The 13,597-nt window shown below is 41.8% G+C and overlaps 1 protein-coding gene across 8 annotated transcripts in view; it reads left to right on the top strand.

The window, feature by feature from the left end:
* Nucleotides 1–13,597, top strand: part of LOC147109494 (ryanodine receptor 3-like) — a 506,629-nt gene that overhangs the window by 480,977 nt on the left and 12,055 nt on the right. For all 8 annotated transcript variants that reach the window (XM_086003490.1, XM_086003491.1, XM_086003492.1 and 5 more), the window contains 5 exons: nucleotides 5,869–5,996; nucleotides 7,448–7,508; nucleotides 8,917–9,063; nucleotides 11,668–11,802; nucleotides 12,774–12,930. In XM_086003490.1, the coding sequence (XP_085859616.1) occupies nucleotides 5,869–5,996; nucleotides 7,448–7,508; nucleotides 8,917–9,063; nucleotides 11,668–11,802; nucleotides 12,774–12,930 (628 nt within the window). The remainder of the gene's footprint in view (nucleotides 1–5,868; nucleotides 5,997–7,447; nucleotides 7,509–8,916; nucleotides 9,064–11,667; nucleotides 11,803–12,773; nucleotides 12,931–13,597) is intronic.

A 13,597-nucleotide genomic window follows, 5' to 3' on the forward strand; every position in this document is an offset into this window, starting at 1 on the left:
GGTTGGGGAAATCGCAGCTGCAGTGTCTGAACCAGGAAGTGTCAGCTAGAATAATGAAGTCAATGTCAAATCAGATGCAGAACGCAAAATAAAGAGAGGGAAAGAAAGATGCAATTGAGAGAGAGATGAAAGGGACAGAAAGAAGTTTTTAATAAAAACTTAATGTTTGTATTTTTTTAAATCTCCAACAATAATTAAAATCTGAAGGAATGAGACTGCACACCTGTAAAATAAATTTTCAGTGCCAGGGAGACTAATCACGCCATTAACAATTTACTTACATTGGAATGGACAAGCGCTAACTTTTTCTGGAGAGTTTAGTGTGTATCTACCAATGTAAGTACAGCAACTTCATGCTGTCCCATGTATTTGAATGCCGATTCTCTTGGTGAGATACTGATCTAGTGCAGCTTCTGGAGGAGCAGGGCAACTTGGACAGCAACTTCCTGATTTCTGCTTATAACTGCGCTTATGCAGTCACCAGAAATAACTCTTCCATTTACACTTTAATAACAGTGAGTGTTGATAGCGTCACCATTATTTTTACCGCAAACTCCAATATTGTTGTGTATGTCCCTTTAAGGGAATAACTGATCTCAGACTGCAGTACCGGCAGTGACCACCCCTATATATATAAAAGGCCCTAGCACACTTCTGCAGTTTCAGTTTCCAGATTGTCTCCATTCAGTAAAGACTTGTTAAACCAACTCCTGCATTCCGTGTCTCCATTAACACACGGATTTAATACTGGCGACGAGTAAGAAACGAACTTACCTGCAACGCGGCAGCACCTCAGACGACGTTATTGAAGGTCGAAGCCAGAAGAAAGAAAAAAAATATAATCCAAAAAAACTCGAGAAACGGGCGTCGACCGTGGGCAACCGCCCTCCAAATCATCGGATTGAAAACTTGCAGGAGAGACTGTCAAGAGCCAGGCTTGGTTCACCAGTCTGTGGTTTCCCAGCTAATCGGGCTGGTGGCAGGTAGTGCACTGATCCTTCCTGGGCTGCGGCGGGCTAGAGCTCGATCGGGTGGCTCTGCAACGGGGCCGGGCAGCGAGTCGGGAAGCAAAGAGAGAGAGAGAGGGTGGAGCACACAGGGCGCGGCCGGTGCTTCGCAGCCGGGCAGCGTTCGGACCTAAGAAGAGGGAGGGAAGTGTCCCAGAGGGTCCGCTCCACGACGGGAATGGTTAAAAATAAAAATACCGCGGAGAGCGGCGTTGACAGCGGCGGGAAAGTGCGGGAGGCGCCATCTTAACTTGGCGGGGAAGAAGGAAAAGCGCGGGAGGCGCCATTTTGATCCATCGGGGACAAAGGAAAAGCGCAGGAGATGCCATCTTAGATTTTCAAAATGCCAAAGACTGGCGATATCACTGCCTTCGATAATGCAATAGAAGACTGGACCACGTATGTGGAAAGAGTCGAGGTATATTGCGAGGCAAACGAAATAGCCGAGGAGAAAAAGGCATCGGTATTGCTAAATTTAATGGGCGCAAGAACGTACGGCCTATTGCGGGACCTGATTACTCCAGCCAAACCGAAGGCGAAGAGTTTTAACGAAATTGTTGCTATCCTACAGGAACACCTAAATCCTACACCGCTGCTGATAGCAGAAAGATTTAAATTCCACAGGAGAAATCAGCATAAAAATGAGAGCAATGCTGATTACCTTACGGAACTACGCAAGCTATCAAAGCACTGCCAGTTCGGAGCAGGACTGGCAGATACCTTACGGGACAAATTTGTCTGTGGACTCCTGAGTGAAGGAACCCAGAAGAGGTTACTCTCAGAGAAAGAGCTGACGCTAGATAAGGCTTTCAGCGTGGCAGTATCATACGAAGCAGCAGCAAGGGGAGCTGCGGAAATACAACAAAAGCCACAGGAATACGGCACCCACGAAATGACATGGGGATTTGCAAAATGTTATCGCTGCGGCAGAACAAACCATGACCAGAAGGACTGCTGGTCCAAGGACAAAATATGCAGGCAATGTGGAAAGATGGGACACATTGCACGAGTTTGCAGGTTTAAGAAGAAGACCAACGACAATAAAAAGGCTACTAAGGAACCGTACAGGAAAGTACAAAAGATGACGGACAGTAGTTCCGAAGACCAGATGAGCGATAGTGAATCTGGGAACAAGAGACTAAGCTGTCTCAAACTTCACAACGTAATCGCAAAAGAGGATCACCGAACCATTTGGGTCACCCTCACGATAGCAGGGTCCCAAGTCAAAATGGAATTGGATACAGGATCAGCTCTAACCGTCATGAATCGACGAGACTACGAGCGGCTATTCTCACACATACCCTTGAGAGAGACATCCATTGTCTTAAGGACGTATACGGGGCAAAAAGTATACCCCAGAGGAAAAATAATGGTGCCTGTCGAATACAACGGCAAGAAAATACGGAAATTGTATCTCTACATTCTGCAAGATGGTGGACCACCGTTATTGGGACGTGAATGGATCAGAAAGATAAGTTTAGACTGGCACTCCATTCAGGCACTGACGGTGGCTGGTAAAAAGGATGACGACGTCACTCCTGGACGATTGTCAACAATCTTAGCTGACGCCAAAGAGGTATTTCAACAAGAACTGGGCACTCTTAAAGGCGTAACCGCCTCGATAAAAATAGAGAATGCAATTCCCAAGTTTTTCAAAGCAAGACCGGTACCATATGCAATTCGCCCAGCCGTTGAGGCAGAGCTGGAGAATCTGGAGAATGCAGGCGTGTTATCTAAGGTAGACTGGAGCGAGTGGGCGACACCCATCGTTCCTGTCATGAAAAAAACGTTAAACAATAAGTCTGAGGAGCCAAGGAAGGTTCGCATCTGTGGGGACTTCAAGGTGACAGTGAAACCAGTCCGTCACATAGTACAATATCCTCTTCCAAGGATAGAAGATATCTTCGCCTCACTATCTGGAGGGAAGCGTTTTATAAAAATTGACCTAGCACAAGCATATTTGCAGATGGAGGTTGAAGAATCCTCTAGGAAGTATCTCACGATAAACACTCACAAAGGTCTTTACCAGTATAATCGACTGGTATTCGGAGTAGCATCAGCTCGGCGATATGGCAAAGAGCGATGGAACAAGTCCTGCAAGGGATTCCGGGGACTCAATGTTACTTGGACGACATCCTAGTGACAGGTGAAGATGACAGTAAACACCTTGCCAACCTAGAGCAGGTGCTCACTAGACTACGTGAACATGGGCTACGAGCCAATTGCCCCAAGTGCGAGTTTTTTAAGAAACAGATATCGTATTGTGGCCACGTGATTGATGAAGAGGGGTTGCATAAGTCCCCTGACAAAATTGAAGCAGTAGTTAAGGCTCCAGCATCTGAAAATGTGTCGCAACTGAGGTCATTCCTCAGATTGGTGAATTACTACCATAAGTTTTTGCCGAATTTGTCCACAATTCTGCATCCACTGAACGCCCTACTACGAACGGGAGTAGCATGGAAATGGAGCGATGAATGTAAGCGGGCCTTTCAGAAGAGTAAGGGCCTAATCACTTCAAGAGAAGTATTGGCTCACTACAACCCATCACTACCGATAAGACTGGCGTGTGATGCGTCTCCCTACGGCATTGGGGCGGTACTGTCACATAAATTCCTTGATGGTTTTGAGAGGCCGATAGCTTTTGCGTCACGCTCGTTAACTTCAGCCGAGCGTAACTACGCCCAGATTGACAAAGAGGCCCTCAGCCTGGTGTGGTGGGTGAAGAAGTTCAATCACTACCTGCACGGTCAGAAATTTACTCTACTAACTGATCATTAACCTCTCGTCTCCATTTTCAACCCTCAGAAGGGCGTACCGATAATGACGGCACAACGGCTACAGAGGTGGTCCCTTTTCCTAGGGGCACACCAATATGACATCGAGTACAAAGGAACTAAACAGCATGGGAATGCTGATGGATTGTCGCGCCTACCGTTGCCGACAGTGGAAGAAGAACTGGCAGTGGATCCAGTGGAGTTATTCCACTCGACTATTGTCGAATGTCTCCCTGTGACGAATGCAAACATAGAAAAGGAAACACGAAATGACCCGACACTCTCCTGGGTCTATGATTTAACGGTGAAGGGATGGCCAGCACATGGCGAACCACTGCTGCCAGCATTCTCGCCGAGAAGAGAACAGCTGTCAGTGTGCAGAGGAACCTTGATGTGTGGATCCAGAGTAGTAATTCCACCCAAATTGAAGGATAGAGTGCTCAATGAGCTTCATGAGGGTCATCTGGGAGGGGTAAAAATGAAGAACTTAGCCAGAGCGTTTGTGTGGTGGCCGGGAATCGATAGATAAATCGAAGAGATGACCAAGAGCTGTACAGGATGCCGGAAGGTCCAAAACGCCCCACCACAAGCCCCTCTACATCCATGGGAGTGGCCCTCATCTCCATGGCAAAGGGTGCACATTGATTTTGCTGGTCCCTTTATGGACTCGATGTTTTTAATTGTGGTGGATGCACATTCAAAGTGGCCAGAGGTAATAAAAATGTCCTCAACCACCACAGAAAAAACTATCACAGTCTTACGAACCATATTCGCCAGGAATGGGCTGCCTGAACAGATTTGCTCTGACAATGGACCACAGTTTGTGTCTGAAGAGTTCCGGAGGTTCTTAAAGAACAATGGTGTTAAGCATTACACATCCGCCCCATATCATCCAGCCACTAATGGGTTGGCCGAGAGGTTTGTTCAAACATTCAAGAAGGCTATCAAGGCAATGTGTAATGAAGATATACCCCTACAACACAAGGTGGATAACTTCTTGTTTGCCTACCGGAATGCGACACATGTGGTTACCAACCAAACTCCAGCCATGATGTTCTTCAATCGAACACTACGATGCCGCTTGGATTTGGTTAAGCCAAACGTCAGAAGAGATGTGGAGAACAGGCAGTTTCAGAATATGAATGAAAGGCCGACCAGGAGTTTTAAGATAGGTCAACCAGTTTTGGCCCGGGACTACCGCACAGAGAAATGGCAGCCAGGAACGATCTGTACACGGCAAGGACCTCTAATGTATACCGTGGACGTTGGAGAGAGCATTGTAAGACGCCATGCTGACCAGATTCTAGAGTCACTGGAAAACCTCAACTCCACACCATGATCTGATACACCTGGCGATGAAACCGAAGTACCAATTGCATCTACCGCCGAATCGGTGATATTGGAAGCAGACGAACCAAACAATGACATTGATCCCGACTCAACCTTTGCAGAAGAACCTGATATCCCAAAGAGGCGTTATCCTGACAGAATCAGGAAGCCTCCTCAAAGACTGAACTTATAATTGCTTAACTTCAACTAATGTATCTAGCAACCGTAATTGTAATTAGTTATTATTTAGTTGTTAAATGAATGTTATGTACTGTTTATCTAAAAGGGGAGGAATTGTTGTGTATGTCCCTTTAAGGGAATAACTGGTCTCAGACTGCAGTACCGGCAGTGACCATCCCTGTATAAAAGGCCCTAGCACACTTCTGTAGTTTCAGTTTCCAGATTGTCTTCATTCAGTAAAGACTTGTTAAACCAACTCCTGCATTCCGTGTCTCCATTAACACACAGATTTAATAAATATCCTTTGTGATATCCTCTTTGTCCTCAATTTCTCCATGTCCTTCAATATGGTTGACCATCTCAGTCTCCTCCCTTGGCTCCCTCTTATTCTTATTTTACATGCTTTTCATCAATGATATGCGCCTTCTCCATATGTTTGCCTTGTGTCCAATACACCTCTCCCCTCCCTACTGTGAAGTACTATGGGACATTTTGATGCAATATTAATATATTTATATTTGTAGAATTTAACCTGAGCTTGTTTGCACACAGCTATATGACCTTTTGTTTTCTATTAGGTCATTAATAAGTATGGAGACCTTTATGGAGTTGAGCGCATTGCTGAGCTCTTGGGTGTGGACAGAAGTGCTTTAGATTTTAGTCCCATTGAAGAGGCCCCAGAGCAAGAAGCAACACTGGTATCCTGGTAAGTGATGTTTGCTCCTATTGTTTTGCTTCTTCTCAGATAAGGAATCTGAAAAATGGCTTAATATGCAGAATAAATATACTGTTTGTCTCAATTTAACTTGCAAAAATGTACAAATGTGGTAAATTTAACAAGGACTTAGCATAGTTAATTTTCAGTTTCGCACTCTGGTTTGCCTTGTGCTAAAAACAGTTGTGTAAAAGGAGAATAGATTTTATTGAATCATTCCATAATCCTATTTTAAAGGGAAGTACATTGACTAGTGTGTCTCAATTATCCCTTGTTACTGTATTGGACTGTTGCGTCTAGGCAGCTTGGGAATCAAACATTATGGGCCGGATTTTGCTGTGAGTGGCAAAGTTAGACTTGCATTTGCTCATAGACTTTCCATGGGGTTTTGCACAAGTCACTGTCAGCGGGACATCCAAACAGCACCCTCTACAGAGCATCTGGGACCTGTGTGAACAGGGCAAGCAACTGTAATCAGATTGAAGAATCGTCAATGAGCAGCGCAGTCTGAACCAGGAAGTGTAAGTTAGAATAGTGAATTCAATGTCAAATCAGGTGCAGAGAGGGAAAGAAAGATTGGATTAAGAGACAGAAATAAAAAGTAAAAAAACGTTTTTTTTTAATAAAAGTCCAACAATAATTAAAAGCTGAAAGAATGAGACTCTACACTTGTAAAAGTTAATTTTCAGTGCCAGAGATGTTAATAGGCAGTAATCAAGACTAACCATGCCATTAAATTGATACTTAGACTGAAATGGACGAGTCCTAACTTTTTGTGGCGAGTTTAGTCCGTATCTACAACATAAGTACAGCAACTTCACGCCGTTCAATACATTTCAATGTGAATCAGGCGGCGAGATGCCGTTTTGCTCAGCTTACGGAGGAACGGTGCATCTCGGACAGCAACTTCCGGATTTTTGCATTTAACTGCGCATGTACGCTTGCCTGAAGTTGCTGTCCGATTTGCGCCTAAGTAACGGTGAACGTTGTTGGCCTCGTTATTTTTACAGCAATATCCGGCCCATTGTAACATCAAGAATGGGGAATGCTGCCTTCTGTTCCTGCTCCCAGGCAGCCTCCAAGCAGCAGTTCAGAGGTATTCACACTAGGCATTCATTTTAATGGACAGAAAATCGGGTGTGACTGTGCTGACCTGATATGTGCGTCCATTGCATGAACCTTTGTGCCATGCAAATTTAGATGTTCTAAATCGTAAATTTACCCCAGTAACAGTATAGATAACATTTAGTATTTTGGACTCATGATCAAGAATGGATGTGTGTGTGAGGGACCAGAGGGATACCAGCACTCATGGGGCTATCCCCAACATCTTCTGGACCCCCTCCTGCAGAAAGAAAATTATTTCCCAGGAAGAAAACTGTGGAAGAAAATTGAAATAAAAAAAACTTTTGTACATTGAAAAGTTTTTTTGTTTTTTGTAGGTTGAGTTCCATTGATTTAAAATACCATGTCTGGAAGCTTGGAGTTGTGTTCACTGACAATGTGAGTACAATTAAATGCAATTACTCATGTGACTTAATGTGTGCTCCTCTATCCTCTTTCTATATATGCTCATCTTCCCCACTTAATAAAATCAAGCCTGTTGTTACGTGCAAGTCTGGTTATAAGGATCTATTTGATTTCTCTTTACCGCATAAATGTGTTTAACCTCTCTATTACTGCTCTGTTTAATTTTACAACAATTTCCTTTTTAAAACATAACGTTGACAGCACTTAGATCGCCAGGGTTGGATTCTGACCGTATTCTGTGTGTTGGTCAATTTTGTTTAAAAAAATTCAGCTCACAGGGTAGTGCTGAAAATCCGCTAGTACAGTACTGTGATGCCAGGAGTGGCTTAACTACTGTAATATTTAGGTGTAACTAATAAAATGTACACTTTGAAACTTTTTAATTTCAAATTCTAAAACTTCTGCTCTTTCACTTCCCTTTTTTTAATCTTATGGATCTATTCTCTCCTCCCATACTTTGAGCTTTATTTTACATTTTATTCTGCATTCTAAATTTATTATAAATTTCATTTTACATTTTTTCTTCTTCGTGTAAGTACTGAACATTTCTGTTCTCATGTGCCTTTAGTGTCAATTCTAGAGCTGACACACTAAAACATGGCTTCTGATTGGCTGAAATACAGTTGCTATTTTCTTTCATAAAAACAGAAAATGCTGGAAATACTCAGCAGGTCAGGGAGTATCTGTGGAGAGAGAGAGACAAAGCTAACGTTTCAGGTCGCTGACCTTTCATCAGGACTGGAAAAAGTTAGAGATGTAACAGGTTTTAAGCAAGTACAGAGGCAGGGAAACTGGGGAGGGGAGGAAAGAATGAAAGGGAAGGTCTGTGATAGGGTGGAAGGCAAATGACAAAAGGGGTCTTTTGTTTCTTTACTTGTCATTTACATTTTCCATTTCTGATGAAAGGTCATCAACCTGAAACGTTAACTCTGTTTCTCTCTCCATAGATGCTGCCCGACTTGCTGAGTACTTCCAGCATTTTATTTTTATTTCAGATTTCTAGCATCTGCAGTATTTTGCTTTTGTGCTAGTTTCTTTCAGCCAGTTGAGGGCCAGAACATTGAAATTTGACCCATTGGAACGACAAAGTTCTGACCATTTTGGGGGTGACATCAAGTGTTCCATGCATTTGACAAGATAACACAAACTGTGACCCAGCGAACTGGGTCATCTCATTGACAACTGCCCAAGGGGGTTAAAATACAATATCACATCATTCACAATATCAACATTTTATTATAAACAGCTATTCTTGCCTTGTATCAAAGTTGCAGGATTTTTCTTCTTTAAAATAAGTTGAACCATTTTAATTGTAGGAATCTGCTGTTTGTTAATAGCTCATAATGCAACTCATACTTAACTTCATAATTTCTATTTGTAGTCATTTTTGTACCTGGCTTGGTACACAACTATGTCTATTTTGGGTCACTACAACAACTTCTTCTTCGCTGCTCACTTGCTGGATATTGCTATGGGATTTAAGACACTGCGTACCATACTGTCATCTGTAACTCACAATGGCAAGCAGGTGAGAATGATAAAACATAAAACGTGGTTTGTCCCAAATCGCCAAGATAGTTACAGATGAGGAAGGCATTTGGTCCATCCATCCGGAAAGACCCTGGACTCCGACCTATTACAGAATCTAATTTTTACTTAAATTATTCAAGTGTATTCATCTCCACTACGCTATCTGGAAATCCATTCCATATTTTGATCATTCTTTGCATAAATAAGAACTTCCTGATACAAAGCTTAAATTTACCATAGTTTGAACTTATATCCTGTTAATCATAGAAACGAACAGCTTAGAAGGAGGCTATTTGGCCTATCGTGCCTGGGCAGTTTTGAAAGAGCTCTTTCCCCATAGCCCTGCAATTTTTTCCTTTTCAAGTATATATCCAATTCCCTTTTGAAAGTTACCATTGAATCAGCTTCCACCACCCTTTCAGGCAGTGAATTTTAGATCATAATAACTTGCTGCATAAAAAAAAATTCTCATCTCATCTTTGGCTCTTTTGCCAATTACCTTAATCTGTGTCCCCTAGTTAACGACCCTTCTGCCACTGGAAACAGTTTCACGTTATTCACTCTATCAAAACCTTTAATGATTTTGGACACCTCTATTAAATCTCCCCTTAACCTTCTCTGTTCTCAGGAGAACAATCTAGTCTCTCCACGTAACTGACGTTCCTCATGCCTGGTACCATTCTAGTAAATCTCTGCACCCTCTCCAAGGCCTTGACATCCTTCCTAAAGTATGGTGCCTAGAATTGGACACAATATTCCAGCTGGGGCTTAACCAGTGATTTATAAAGGTTTAGCATAACTTCCTTGCTTTTGTACTCTTATGTCTCTATTTATAAAGCCAAGGGCACAATATGCATTTTTAACAGCCTTATCAACTTGTCCTGCTACCTTCAAAGATTTGTGTATGTAAAACCCCAGGTCTCTCATTCTTCCTTATCAAATGCATCACTTCACACCTCTCTTCATCCTTCCTTATCAAATGCATCACTTCACATTTCTCTGCATTAAATTTGCCATGTGTCTGCCCATTTCACATGTCCTCCTGAAATCTGCTCATTTGTTTTACTACTTTTTCGAGTTCAGTGTTATCTGCAAACTTTGAAATTATGCCCTGCATACCCAAGTCCAGGTCACCTGTATATCAAAAAGACCAGTTGTCCCAATACTGACCCCTGGGGGATGCCACTGTATATTTCCCTCCAGTCTGAAAAACAACCGTTCACCATTACTCTCTGCTTCTGTCCCATAGTCAATTTTGTATCCATGCTGCCACTGCTCCTTTAATCACATGGGCTTCAATTTTGCTAACATCTATTATGTGGTACTTTATCAAATGGCTTTTGAAAGTCCATATATACATCAACTGTAACATTTGCATATTGAATTATCATTGGCCCGCAGGCATTTGTAAGGAATACCTATTATATTCACATGTGATCACATGCTGAGTTGTCATTGGCCTGCAGGCATCTGTAAGGACTACTATTGTTTTGAAGGCTAGGGGTCCTAATGCCATGCTTTGCCCACTGGTGCTGCTATGAATAAGATCACAGACCTAATGCTTAATAAAAGAGTTAAACGGTAATACTCCGTTGTCCTGCAATTTATTATTTTTATACTAAGTGTGTAACTTTATCAAATGCCTTTTGAAAGTCCATATATACATCAACCATACTACCCTCTCCGTTACTTCGTCAAAGCACTCAATCAATTCAGTCAAACATGATTTGCCTTTAACAAATCCGTGCTGGCTCAAAAATGTTCCCCACCACCAACGTTATGCTGACTGGCCTGAACTTGCTGGGTTTATCCCTCTCCCCTTTTTTGAACAGGGGTGTAACATTTGGATTCCTCCAGTCTTCCGGCACCACTCCCCTGTCTAAGGAGGATTGGAAGATTGTGGCCAGAGCCTGGTGTCCTACTCTCCCAATTTAATTTAAATTAATAGTCCAGATTTGCCTTTTCCATGTCATTACCTATTTTGTATAACCCTATAAGATCATCTCTCAGGTCCCTTCCTTCAAGACTGAAAAGGCCAAGGCCTAAAGATTTAATGGCACTGTGCCCATTTTTCCGGTGCAAAATGTGCGCCTAAGCATCCAATATGGCAGATGAGGCATGTGTGATTGTTAAACGCTGGAAGTCTACTACCCATCATATTGGTAAAGGCAGAAAAGGAGGCATCCAGGCCCCGTGCCTGAAACAGGCGTTAAGCCCTTAGCTGCATATGCAAAGGACCTAATGCCTGTTTGAACCCTCCTTTGCAAAACTGAGCTGCCGTGAACACCGCCGATGCAGGAACAGCTGCATTCAGATAAACGTGGTCTGTATGCGGCCTAACTAGCAGTCCTTAAATAGACCGCTGTCGCCACCGAAAAGGAAAGTTTAAAAAAATACTTACCTGAATGTGAAGCCGAGAAGAGCAGAAATAACATGTGAACTACAATTTAAATTTCCCCATTTAATTTATACTTTAAGTTCTGCTTTATCAAGTTATGCCTTTCCTTTTGGTTCAACCAAGTACCTTGAGAGAGTGAATTTAAGTGAATGTCTTTTAACTGACATTGCATCACATTAAAACTTTGCTTCTTACCTTGTGCAGCTTGCGCTGACGGTTGGTCTCCTGGCCGTTGTTGTGTACCTATACACAGTGGTTGCTTTCAATTTCTTCCGCAAATTCTATAACAAGAGTGAGGATGAAGATGAACCAGACATGAAATGTGATGATATGATGACGGTATTTATTCATTTATTAACCCTGTGTAATGGACATTCACTCCATGGGTGTGGTGAAAATGCGACAGAAATCCAATTCCAGGATAGTTCAAATCCCAGAAATGTAAACCCGTGTAATAAGTGCAATGTCATGTAACTGAAAGTGTCATAGACATAGGTTCACTCATTTGTGACACAGATTCGTATAATGCACTTTGTGCACATAATATAGAATTCACTTCATACAAGTCTGCCTCAGTTACCAAATCCTAATTCAGTCCTGAGTTATAAAGAATATCTTTACTTATTTCATGTAACAAAGTCCTCTATATAGCATAATTTGTAATCCACATTTTCTGCTTTCAATCATGTTAATTTCTTGAGTTCTGTTTGTTTTAAAATATCAATTTAAAGTCAACTGTATTGTGATTTGCACCATCCATGTTCAGTATCATATGGGATTGACCTATACTTCTGTTAATCATTGGGACTTGAACATCGCTACTGTATCATTGAATATATTTTTCAATTTCCCCCCCCCCCCCCCCCCCATCCAGTACGCAGTTTCCTATGGTGGGGTATAGTTCCCTAGCCACTAGCAGCCTTCCATTATCTCTGACCTATGTGGTGATTCCTCATTTGCAACCCAGGCACTGAGTGCCAGCATGCCATTAATCATGTGGGACATCACAGACAAGCCCGATCCCATCCTCATTCACACTAACTATTCAGGTCACTGAATAACAATCAGGGTAGGAACCCTTGCTGATTTCCCACATCTCCAACCCAGAAGGAGTGAAGCCAATGCCAGCTATTGCTGCAGCCAACATCAACTAACTAGTTAACAAAATATTTAATGAATCTTGTAGCTGCAGTACTAATTCAAAGAAGAATGACTCACTTTCTACCTTACAGTCACAATTCAATGCTTCCTGCCTTTGTAACATTTCAATCTCTGACAATATGTGACATATTGTCTTCTTTCATTTTCAGTGCTACTTGTTCCACATGTATGTGGGTGTCAGAGCTGGAGGTGGCATTGGAGATGAAATTGAAGACCCTGCTGGTGATCCTTCTGAAATGTATCGAATTATCTTTGACATCACATTCTTCTTCTTTGTCATCGTCATCCTACTAGCCATTATTCAGGGTATGCTTTCTTACCATAAGGGCATCTTGAGGTAGAATTTAATTTAATAAATCCTTTCATCCAAAAGGTTTAGTACTATTCACTCTTCAGTGTTGAATTTCTGAGAAACATGCTGAGTACCAACCAGGTTTCTACCACATACTTTAACCTACCAGTGCCCACTAGATGCATTCTTTTAGTACCAGCTATATACGTTACAGAATGCAAACAATACCAATCTGGTGACATCTGCAAAAAGTTGTATGTATACAGGCCAATTAATAAATTTGTAAAATGGTACAAAAGTACATATATATCCCAATACTGTATATGGAAACATCCCAATGAATCAGTGATCTTGTCATGTAATTATAATAGAGGGAGCGCTTTAATTAAAATGCTTGTTACACTGTTATTTCCTGACATTTGTACTGGAACTGCATAATTCATTGACGTATTAGTTAAAAAAACAGAAACTCTAGTGCAGAGGCAGAAAATACAAAACCCAGGTTCAAAAATACAACTTTTACAGCATAAAAAATTGTAAATGTAACTTGTTTCCCAAAACATTTGAATGGCTTAAAAACCAAACCAGTATTTGTATAGTCGCGAGCAGTTGTGCCAACCAAAATCAAAATATGTAAAAGTACAAAATTTGAATCATATTACCATATATTAATAATTAGAG

The sequence above is a fragment of the Somniosus microcephalus genome, chromosome 12 (genome assembly GCF_052327205.1).
Source record: "Somniosus microcephalus isolate GS21.2 chromosome 12, FLI_Smic_1.0, whole genome shotgun sequence".
Lineage (NCBI taxonomy): Eukaryota > Metazoa > Chordata > Chondrichthyes > Squaliformes > Somniosidae > Somniosus > Somniosus microcephalus.